The following is a 12269-nucleotide window of genomic DNA, read 5'->3' as shown; positions in this document are numbered from 1 at the left end:
GCACAAAATACAAACAATTTTTATGCCTAACTTTGAATGGAAACTCAAAAAGAGATGATAAGACTCAAATTCACATCTCTATCAAATCAAATATTTTTCACTTTAAGATCTAAACAAAATCTTAACGATACTTACATCAATTACGAATTTAACGATATCAATAAAACGTGTGATGACATTTCGTTATTAAATAAATATAAATTTTATTATTAATAAAAAAATTAAATTACTTATCAATAATATATAATTATATAAAAAAATTATAATCAAAATCAATCATTACATATACCGAATTAAATAACTCATTACAAGAAATCTAAAATTAAACTCAAAACCTTCACTTTAGCCTTGGTAGTATTAAATAAATGCTTTTTATTATCAGACATCAATACCTATAAATAGGCATCCTTCATTTAAAAAATGGACTTAATCCAATTAATTATGGACCTAACATTCCAAATATGTTAAAAAAATATAGTATATGGTCATAAAAAGACCAAATGTAGCATTGATGAGTCACCAAAAAATCGTACCTTATCATATATTCAAATGCTCCATTACTCAAAATGGCATCCTAGAAAACCTTGATTAGCAATAAACAATTTCTAAAGCAATCGATTAAGAACTGTTTTAGGGCAACAAGTGTTCCTTAAAGATTGCATAAAAAAACAAACAAAATTTAACATCCCCCACTCATTCCAAATGTTATTATTATGCTTATTCCCAAACATCAATCCTCCACCTTTTAAGGATTGAAAGATTAAAAATATTCTAAAAAATTATAAAATAAACTAAACTCTAAATTTTAAATTATGAATTTATTTATTTTCATATGAGTGTAGTATCACGATTTTTAGTCTTTTCTTTTTGGTACAATGCCTAAAACTACTAAGAACCCTACTCTAACCCTTAAATAAGAAGATAATGCACTTTCGTACACTTGAACCCTCTGTCATTGGCATTGACATGTCAACTAAGCTAAGACTTGATCAATTAAATTATAATTAATTAATTAATTTTATTTATTTTATTATGATTAAAAATAATATAATTCGAATTATGTTTTAAAATCACTGTTAAGAAAATATTGATAAAATTTTCCTCATTATGTTTATTATGATTAAAGATATAATCATTCTATCATGTTATTACATTCATTGTAATCATTTTTATTTTTCATTTTACATCATCATTGTGATTATAATATAATCATCTAAAAAACCTTATAAGTTTATAGTTTTGTGTTTAATTGTTGTGAAAAAAAAAACCATTAATGAAGAAAATAACCAAATATTATAAAACATCAAATCATGTTGCAGTCCCCTAATTAAAATAAAATGATCGAGAATGATGATTTTGAGTTTCAGCATTTAATCTATTGACTAAAGGTATTCATTTTATATTTAATATTGTGATTTTGAATAATAAAAATTAACTGATTTTGAATTAAATTAGATTGGTCAAGGTATTAATTTGGAGAATAGTATTATATCAGTTAAATCAAAAATTAGTATGGATTAGTTGGAGTAATGATTAAATTAAATATTTTTTCCAATTTTTAATTTTTTTAATCGAACCATTCAATTTGGTTAATTAATATTCTAATCGAACCATTAGTTTAGATCACAGGAATTATTTGTTAGTGGTGTGTATGTATATGGCAGCGATTCGTTGGTGCTATTGGTGTGTAAGTTGTTCAAAAAAATGATGACTTGTATTTGATATAATATTAGTTCATAACTTCATATGCTATCAATTAATTAGATAACGATACGTTATTAATTTAAAAAATAAATTCATGTAATTTTAACTTTTAATGATATATTATGGCCTAATTCATTGATAATTTATAAAATTATACACCACCAACACACTCAAAAACACTAAAATTTTTAATTACTTGTAAGAGATGGAGCTGGTAAGCACCTAGACATTTCGATTCAAAGATCTTGCTTTGGCGGTACTTAAAATCATCAATAAATTAAATAAAAAAAATTAAACAATTGAGAAAAAACCATGGAATTGACATGATTGAGGGAACTATATATATAAGAGGGTAAGGCTAACAAGTTATTCAAGTGGAAATAGTTGAAAATGATGGTTTGGGGAGCTCCAAAACAAGCATGGAGGAAAGGTCCATGGACTCATGAAGAAGATAAGCTCTTAGCTGAATATGTTACCTTCCATGGAGAAGGAAGATGGAGCTCAGTAGCAAGGTCTACAGGTATATTGTATATAAATTTTAATTACATACATACATATATATATTTGAGATTATTTAGCTAATCTAAATTGAATTATGGGTTTTATACAGGCTTGAATAGGAGTGGGAAGAGTTGCAGGCTTAGGTGGGTGAATTATTTAAGGCCAGGTCTTAAAAGAGGTCATATAACACCTCAAGAGGAAGGGATCATTGTTGAATTGCATGCCCTTTGGGGTAACAAGTAATACTTCTTCTTTCTGGTCCCTAAATTTCATAACGTTTTGATTAAGTCCTCGAAAGCATCAGTATCATATTAACGTTAGCTTGAATTTTGAGCACTTAATTAGAATGTTATGAAGTAATGGGGATCACCCTTTTTTGTTGTTGTTTCTTGTTAATTTATTGGTCCTTAAATTTCATAATCTTCTGATTGAGTTCTTAAAGCATCAATATCATATTAATCAATTAACTCATATTTTGAGGACTTAATTAAAATGTTTTGAAGTACGGAGATCAACCTTTTTTTTTTGTTATTGTTTGTTGTTGATTTATATTCTCTATTATATGAATGTTAGCTTGGAATTTGAGTACTCAATTAAACGTTTTAAAGAATTGACAACCCATTTTTTGTTGTTGTTTTGTAATTGTATGTGAAATGAATTATAGGTGGTCTACAATTGCTAAATACTTGCCAGGGAGAACAGATAATGAGATAAAGAACTATTGGAGAACCCATTTTATGAAGAAGGAAAGGTCAGCTCAAAGGCAACAAAAAAGAAAAGCTCTAAAGCTGAAACAACAGCCACCACAGACGAATAAAGAGGAGACGGCAGCAGTGAGAGATGGTGGGGGAGCGACGGATCACGAGGGAGGAATGTGTGAAGAGGCTGCTACTTTGTTAGATGACTATTTAATGAATGAAGGGTTATGGTGGAACCAGCAGCAGCAGGCTAATAATATTGCCATGCAAATGCAACAAGTAGCTTGTAATTGTTATGGAGGGGATGTAATTAGTAATGAATACAATGGTGTTGGGTACATCTTCTAAGAATACTTTTGGGGATAGAATTTCCTAATTAAGATGAGTATATATGTGTATGCATGCATGTATGGACTGTTTATAGCAATGATAATAAAGATTGGATGTCAAATTGTTGATTCCCTAAATAACAAAATAAACATCAGACATCACAATTTGATAAGCACAGAAAGATATTTGGACAAACACACATGTAAAATCTTGAAACATGACATCCCCATCATATTAGAAGAAGTAGACTCAAATGATAGTAAATTTCCGTTCTCAAATATTTTCAAAATCTAATCATGCTTTGGTCCAAAAATGAAAAGATAGTCAGTTCACCAAGCCCAAATGAATCTTAATATGCAATGAAGATTCATGCCCAATTACCCGACCCGAATATATTAAAAAGGGAAAGGAATAAAAAAATATTAAAATAGCCCATGCAGGTCTCGAACCTGCGACCTTCGCGTTATTAGCACGACACTCTAACCAACTGAGCTAATAGGCCACAACTTTTAAGACATTCCATCTCTTGTTTTTTTTTTTCAAAGAAAGTTGTGAGTAAAATGCAGATTTATTAAAGGTTTTGAAGCATTGTAAACAAATTTGATAATTAAAAGGGGTCATGAATTGAGAGTGATGAAAGGTGCTTTGCCTGGTTTCTTGATTATTAGGGGTAAAGTTGAAAATTACAAGTGGCAAAGGGGATTATAAAATTTTGATTCATTCGTCGAAATGTAGGTAGGTTTATTATTTGTAAACCATTCCAACCTCCATCACTTTTGATTATGATCTTGTTGCTGATAATATTGCAGATTTTATAGGGTGACCCTCTTGGCTCAGGATTCCATACTCCTATATATCTTTGTTAATCTTCACTATGCTCTCTTTTGCATATTTCAGAATTTGGATTTCTGTAATATATAAACAATTATTTATCAAATCCATGAATTTGTAAAATACCTATTTGCCCCTTATTTTTTTAAAGCTGTAATCTTTATTATTAAAAGGTTTAGTGTTTTTAAAATTAATTAAAAGAAAGGGTTTCAAAATTAATCATATAGATATCGGTATTAAATATTAGACCATCTCCTTGAAAAAAATAAACGAAATTATTCCATGTAATTAGTGCATCAATTTATGTACTCATAACTTCATTTGGTTTGTAGTAATCTACAATTGCATTTCCATTTTATGATATATATATATATATTTTTTAATTTGGGTATTAAATTTTTTAAACAAATTAAAAAAATTTAAGTAAAGTCAAACAGATTCTCCACTTAATTCAATTTTTTTATATAATTAATTTAAAGTTAAATGATTTGTTAATATTAATTCTGCTTTTAGAAAAAGGGTTCATTATTCTTGTATCAAGTTGCTCGAATGTGCAAATAAAGTGATTTAACAACATTTTCATTATAATCAATTCAATACACCAATTATATTATTCTACGCACGAATCATATAATAACATATCATCAAAAGTTGATATCATTTTTAATGGAATGCCTTCATTTAATTTATGGAATAATATAGCATCATATACACAAACACAATCAATGCATTTAATATAAATCTTATTTTTATTTGTATTTCTATATCAACCCCTACATGTGAGAAAAAGTGAAAGGGATGAGAATGAAAAGTTGAGTAAATATTTCTTTCTCTTTTTATGAACCCTAAGATATCTTGGGATTATATATATATATTTTCACATTACTCCATGTTTCCTATGAAATTTGATTCAAGGTTTTAAGCTTTATAGGTCATAAAATGTCCTTTTTTAAGCAACATTGATGAAGAAATCACCCTAATCTACCAACAGAGTGGGGAGAGATCTAAAGTTTGAACGAGCTCTATGTTTTCAAGAAGCATAATAATGATAATATTAACAATTCTTTTCCGTGCAACATTCTCGAGAAAATAACAAATAAAAAATTTAAAATGAAATATAATTTATTCCTTTGAGGTAAATATTTTTTATTTTAAATAAAATTAAAAATAATAAAAAATGGTCCCCTCCTTAAAGAAGGTATGGACTTGTACGAGATAAATTATAAATTGGTATATTTTTGCTGGAATGGAGCATATGGCTTGTGGTATCATGTGTCTCCCAATGATCTTTATCTTATAAAAATTATAAAATTATACCACTCTTTAAAATTAAAAGTTAAATTTGGTTTTGGGACCACTTTCATGAGAATATTATAAGCTTCACTGATTTAAATTAAATAATAAAGTATTTGTACTAATCTCTCATTAACCAAAAATAATTCATATTAATTATTTTCATTCTTGTACTATGGTTGGACCACAATAATATATTTTATCCGTCATAAATTAATAAATATGTATATATGTATATATTTGTCCGAAAATCAATTGAAGTTTGTAAAAGAATATATCAAAGAAAAATAACTTTTTATATGATGACCTTTTTTTTTTCAAAGGCAACAAAAATAAATGCATACTAATGCATATTTTAGGTAATAAATCAAATACATTTAAATATATTGAAATCTTGTGTCTTGTTAAGGTGTTCACGGTCGCATGTGTAATTTAGGTTTAAGTCGTGTTAGTTGTATTATTGTTAAAACTTTGCCCTCCTCTTGTAATTTACTAATTTTTTTGAATATATTAGATTATTTATTTTCTTTTTTTATTTATTAGGATATTATTTTGGCAAAAGTTTAAAAATAGCTTTTAGTACATGCACTTTACCAATAATGGAGGAGATGCTCAAAATACAAAAAGGTGTGTTTGGTAGCTACAAGTAGATAAATTTATTTTATTAGAAATAAATATTTAAATTATTATATTTAATTTTGATTTAAAATTATATAACATAATAATATCAATAAAATTAAAATTAAGAAATAAATAATTTAAAAATCTAGCATTTATTTACTAATTTATCAAATAATTTTTTAATATAAATTCAAAATTAAAAATTCACCTTAGAATGAATTTGCCCTCTTATTTTGATATTAAATTAGAAATCTACCATAGTAATATTTTATTTTTTCGTTGCTTCAATTATTAACCATTTTCTGCACATGTGCGATTGTCCCTGTTTATAACAACTAAAATTAATGTAGAAGGGATTTTTATGTTTTACTTTTACTCTTTTACTAAACTAGTTTCCGAAAAACTTATTGTCTCCAATTTAGTATTTTTGTATAATAATAGTTTGGTAGAATTAGTTCTATTCCTAAATAAAATAAAAATTATAAATTCTTCTTAACATATTATCTCAATAAAATATTTAAATTTTACATAAAAAACTATTAATAGTATTTTATTAAATAAAAATAATTTATAAATTTTATTAAAGATATTATCTATAATATCCCAATTCCGGCCTAGACATTATGGCCGAATTTGGGAGTGTTATGATGAAGGGTTTTAAAACACACCCTTTACGTTAAAACTTTACGTATTATTTGTTACCAAAAAGAGTCCACATTTTCGGAAAAGCTCGTTTTATATTCATTATTACAAACCATTATTGTTGTTCTTTAAAGTTCACAAAAACTTTGCAGCGGAAGTTTCAAAATCATTTTAGTCGAAACCATGCTTGTGCCTTCGAAAAACATTTGCTCACGTAAACCGAAATTTTGTCAAACCATTGTAGTTTAGAAATCATAAACGCATCCAAACCAAAAATTCCAAACAAACAGTCCAAAAGTCCGAAGAGCCCCAAAATTACAAAATTCTCTCGAAAACTAGAAATTTAAGTAAATCCACTAGATAATAAATAATAAAATAATAGATTTCTGACTAGTGGTCACCGCTGAGCCTCCGTAATACTGACCCGCCTATGACTGAGGATTACCTGAACAGACAGACAAACGGATGTGAGTTTTCGTAAACTCAGTATGTAACCCAACAGAGATAGTCATGCAAATAAACACAGAATTCTCGTATGCAGAACAAATATAGATTTAGACTTATGTCCTTGCAGAAACAGATGCCAAAATCAAATAATCAGAACAGATATACAAAATCCTACCCCCATTCTCTACTCACCATCTCTGACCATCCCATCATACCATGTGGAGTATAAAACACTCACCCGTCCCTACACACCATATAGTGTCTATATGACACATAACAAAGTAGTATGCAGCCAAGCTGCCAGAAAATAGGTGAAAGGTCACCGTACAGAATGCTTCCTCCACATATACGAATCCCACCTTATATGTAGATATAGAAATCAAATAACAGAAAAACATAAATAACATGCCTCGCATGCTCGTGTACAGATATCCTACATGCTTATACAGTACAATCAGACATACATATCAATTTTCTTACTTAAATAAATCTATCAGAATTACCGATCTTATATAATAGGGTTTGGTTAGCCTTTACTGACCATACGGAAGGCCTACAGTCGATTGGAACAACACATACGACCCTAGGAAAAAATTGAAAATTTTGGGCTAACATGCCCGTATATGCCTACACGCCTAAATTAGCCTTGCCCGTGTATCCCACACGACCTAACCTAAGACCCACACGCCAGTGTAGTATGCCTGTGTGGGCTCACAAGCCCAATTTGGCCTAGCCTGTGTGGCCCACACGGCTACACACTCGCTTGTCACACGGCCTGGCACATGCCCGTGTGGCGTTGACATGCCCAATTTTTAGATTTTACCGAATCTCATTTTCTCGTGTTTTTGTTACACACTTGGTTCAGTTTTAATGCTATTGTAATCCCAATAACGCTGAAACCTATAAAAAGTAACCCAAACACCGTTTTAGCATTCAATTTACGACTTTACAACAAAAATTCAACAACGCTGACAAAGCTACCGTCGACGATAACCATCAATATCACAGATTAAGCCATCGGAACGTAATTCTCTACTTTATAACCTACTCCTAAATGCAGAACCCACAATTAAAGGCTACAAAACAACATTGCTAGCATCCCAAAACTAAAAACGTTTAAAGGCAAGCGAAGATATACTTACTGAGTCAATTAAAGAACCTGGAAACCAAGTTGTAACAATTAAACGAATGATCCGCCAACAAAATCAACAGAAGAATGAAGGAGGATTTTTGCAAAGAATGGAAAACGTCAAAAAAGGGAAAAAAATGAATGAACAGAGAGAAAAAAAGGTCAAAAAAATATAGGAAGGAATATATTATTTTTATTTTTGAAAAAAGAAGATAAAATTGAAATAAAATAAACAATCAAATCCACAAAATCTCAACTTCCCCCTATTATCCCACTAACTAACCAACCCACTAACTCAAGTCTACAGAATTCTAACTTCTTCCAGACTCTCTCAGATAACTGGAGCAAAAATTATCACCCACGCTCACGTAAGAATTTGAACACAAGACCTCTAGCAAGCTAACTCCTTACTACTCGAACCAGCAAGCTTATTCTAATATAAGTTTACCAAAAGTATAACATAATCCCACCTAGCCACTGAGAGAAAAAATACGAGAATTTTCCAAAATTGAGACTTGAATCCAAGACCTCAAACACACACCCAGAACACTTAGCCACTGAAGCAGATACATATTTGTGCCATATTTCATAAAAATAAAATTAAATAATCGAGGCGTTACAACTCTACCCTCTAAAAGAAATTTCGGCCTCAAAATTTACCTAATTCGAACATATGAGGATACTACTGACGCATCGAGTCCTCAGGTTCTCATATGGCTTCCTCAATGCCATGATTCTGCTATAGAACCTTAACTAATGGAATGGACTTCCTCATCAGAACTTTTACTTCTCGATCCAAAATCTAAACCGATTTCTCCTTAAATGTCAAATCCGGTCTAACATCAATCTCCTCAACAGAAACAACGTGAGATAGGTTAGATTGATACCGCTTCAACATCGAGACATGAAATACATCATGGATACGATCCAACTCTAGAGGTAGTTCTAACTGATAAGAAACCGGTCCTACACACTTCAGAATCTGATATGGCCCAATGAACCTAGGGCTCAACTTGCCCTTACGATCGAACCACATAACTTTCTTCTACGGAGATACCTTAAGAAATACGAAGTCACTTATAGAGTACTCGATATCCCTTCTTTTCAGATCTGCATAAGTTTTCTCTTTATCAGAAACCGCCTTAAGATGATCTCGAATCAGTCTAACTTTACTCAAAACCCAAAACCTGTCGCACACCCAACTCAGTCCAACATAGTGGAGTGTGAAACTTACAACTATGCAAAGCCTTGTAAGGTGCCATTTAGATGCTAACTGGAAACTATTATTATAGGTGAACTGAGCTAACGATAGAAAATCCTCTCAACTATCTCGAAAATCAATTACCCAACTCCGAAGCATATCCTCTAATATCTAAATCACCTTATCAGATTGACCATCGGTCTGAGGTTGAAACGCAGTACTAAAGCCCAATCTTGAACCCAGAGCTTCTTGCAGTTTCTTCTGAAACCGAGAAATGAAGCGAAGATCTTTATCAGAGATTATCAAAATCGGAACCTCGTAATGTCTCACAATCTCATAAATGTAAAGCTTCACTAACTTCTACAGTGAATAATCTGTCTGAACTGGAATGAAATGAACGGACTTGGTCAATCGATCCACGATAACCCAAATAGAATCCTACTTAGTAGGCGTTAAAGGTAACCTACTAACGAAATCCATTGTTACACGTTCTCATTTCCATAAAGGAATCTTAACAGGTTGGAGCAAACCTGAAGGCAATTGATGCTCAGCCTTAACTTGCTGGTACGTCAAACAATGAGCAATAAAACTTGTTACCTTTTGTTTCAAACCCGGCTATCAGTACAGTTCACGGAGACCCCGATACATCTTATCCTCACCGGGATGTATAGCATAAGGGCTACTATGCACTTCCTTCAGAATCGACTATCTCAAATCAGAGTCATTCGGTACACAAACCCGTCCTCAAGAACGCAGAAATCCATCTTTATTTAGTCTAAAATTAGATGTATTACCACTCTCAACCTGACGAAACTGCAGAACCAAAGACTCATCCCCTAACTGTTTTTTCTGAATCTACCCAATCCAAGTCAGCTTAACTTGCAACTCAGCTAACAGACTCCTATAATCAAACAAACTGAGATCCACTTTAGAAGGCCCATCAGATCTGGCTCGTTTCTTAGACCTCTGAGCAGAACTAGAGGGCTCTGAATCCCTTTTGTTTTTGCGTCTCTCTCGATCTCTATTCTGGCGCTCTTCGCGCTTAACCTATTTAGCGATCTTCGCTTATCCACCAGAACAACAAATTCTCGCTCTCTTTGCGGAGCTATCAATACCTTCAGACTGTCTTTCAAGCCGTCCTCAAAGCGGATACATTTCTTACAGTTGAATGCTACCATGTCTCGAGTATAGTGGCCCAGTCTCAGAAATTTGGCCTCATACTCGGCCACAATCCTATCACTTTGCGTGAGATTCATGAACTCACGCCTACAAGCATCTACATAGCTCGGCTCACATACTTTCCCTAGAAGGCAGTGCTGAAATAGTCCCAATTAAGACGATCTGGTGGAGTACCCTCATCAACCGATAACCACTACTAATATGCCTCATCGCGAAGTAAAGAAATTGCACCCTTTAGTTTCTTCTCAGAAGTGCAGTTTATGTCATTCATTATCCTTTTGGTGGCCTCTAGTATTCGGCCATGGTAGAGGCGACTCTAGTGATGCCCCTAAATAGTTCAGCTTCATTAGACCGAAGTCGTTCAGTTACTGACCCTTTCCATTACTCTTAGCATGGCTTGGGACAATGCGTCGTCCCCAGCCGAGCGACTTTAAGACCTAGTCTTGGTAGTAGGTAAAACCAGTGTCTTGCTCATATCTATATTTGACATACTGCTCAAAGAAGAAGACTCAGCTCGAGTCCCCTTACGGCACCCGCCGCACCCACGAATACCACGACTGTGAGTTTCACAAGCACTCATTATTTTTTAAATTTTATCTACATTATGAAATTTTATGCATCAATTTCAGTGTTTATTAGCAAATGTGTTATACTTCAAATATTTATTAGAATTTTCAAAAATATTTTAGAAGTTTCAGTTTCTAACTAAATCAGTATAGTTTCAAACAATTTTAGCTACAGTATTTCTAAGTTCAGAAGTACTTACAGGATCAGTGTCGGAGACTCGGTGTACCACATACTTTACTCATAAAAATAAACTTGGTTGAAAATTGTTTCTTTTACTAATCAGATTTTGAACCCAAAATTCACAACTCGAGTTTTGTAACCTAGCTCTGATACTACTTAATGTAACATCTCAAACCCAGCTTAGATGTTATAGCTGAATTTGAGAGTGTTATGATGAAGAGTTTTAAAACATATCTTTTACGTTAAAACTTTATGTATTATTTGTTACCAAAAAGAATCCACATTTTTAGAAAAGCTCGTTTTATATTCCTTATTACAACTGTTATTGTTGTTATTTAAAGTTAACAAAAACTTTGCAATGGAAGTTTGAAAATCGTTTTAGTCGAAACCATGCTCGTATTTTTAAAAAAAACATTGCTTACGTAAACCAAAATTTTGTCAAACCATCACAGTTTAGAAATTATAAACGCATCCAAACCAAAAATTCAAGACATAGTCCAAAAGTCTGGAAGTCCAAAAATTACAAAACTCTATCGAAAACTAGAAATTCAAGTAAATCTACTAGATAATAAATAATAAAATAATAGTTTTCTGGATAGTGGTAACCGATGAGCCTCTGTTGTATCGACCCACCTATGACTAAGGATTACTTGAACATACAGACAAATAGATGTGAGTTTTCGTAAACTCAGTGCGTAACCCAACAGAGATAGTCATGCAAACAAACATAAAATTCTCGTATGCAGAACAGATACAGATTCGGACGTAAGTCCTTACAGAAACAAATGTCAGATGTGAGTCTTCGTAAACTCAGTGTGTAACCCAACAGAGATAGTCATACAAATAAACACAAAATTCTCGTATGTAGAACAGATACAGATTCGAACCTAAGTCCTTACAGAAACAAAGTCAGAATCAAATAATCAGAACAAATATGTGGAATCCT

General features: G+C 31.7%; 1 protein-coding gene and 1 non-coding gene across 2 annotated transcripts; one reads left to right on the top strand and one right to left on the bottom strand.

Annotated features, from left to right (window-relative positions):
• The first annotated feature begins 2080 nt into the window (after window positions 1–2080).
• LOC121232119 (MYB-like transcription factor EOBI) lies at window positions 2081–3345 on the top strand. Its single transcript, XM_041117578.1, has 3 exons — window positions 2081–2224; window positions 2315–2444; window positions 2870–3345. Exons 1-3 carry the CDS (start codon window positions 2095–2097, stop codon window positions 3249–3251), a joined length of 642 nt encoding a protein of 213 aa, XP_040973512.1. The 5' UTR covers window positions 2081–2094; the 3' UTR covers window positions 3252–3345.
• A 316-nt stretch (window positions 3346–3661) lies between these two features.
• On the bottom strand, window positions 3662–3735 carry TRNAI-AAU (transfer RNA isoleucine (anticodon AAU)). The gene has a single exon. It is a non-coding gene; the product is annotated as a tRNA-Ile (tRNA).
• Window positions 3736–12269: the final 8534 nt, after the last annotated feature.

The sequence above is a fragment of the Gossypium hirsutum genome, chromosome A07, assembly GCF_007990345.1.
Source record: "Gossypium hirsutum isolate 1008001.06 chromosome A07, Gossypium_hirsutum_v2.1, whole genome shotgun sequence".
Taxonomy (NCBI): Eukaryota; Viridiplantae; Streptophyta; class Magnoliopsida; order Malvales; family Malvaceae; genus Gossypium; species Gossypium hirsutum.
Note: the sequence above shows the minus strand (reverse complement) of the source record. Positions and strands in the feature narration are given on the sequence as shown.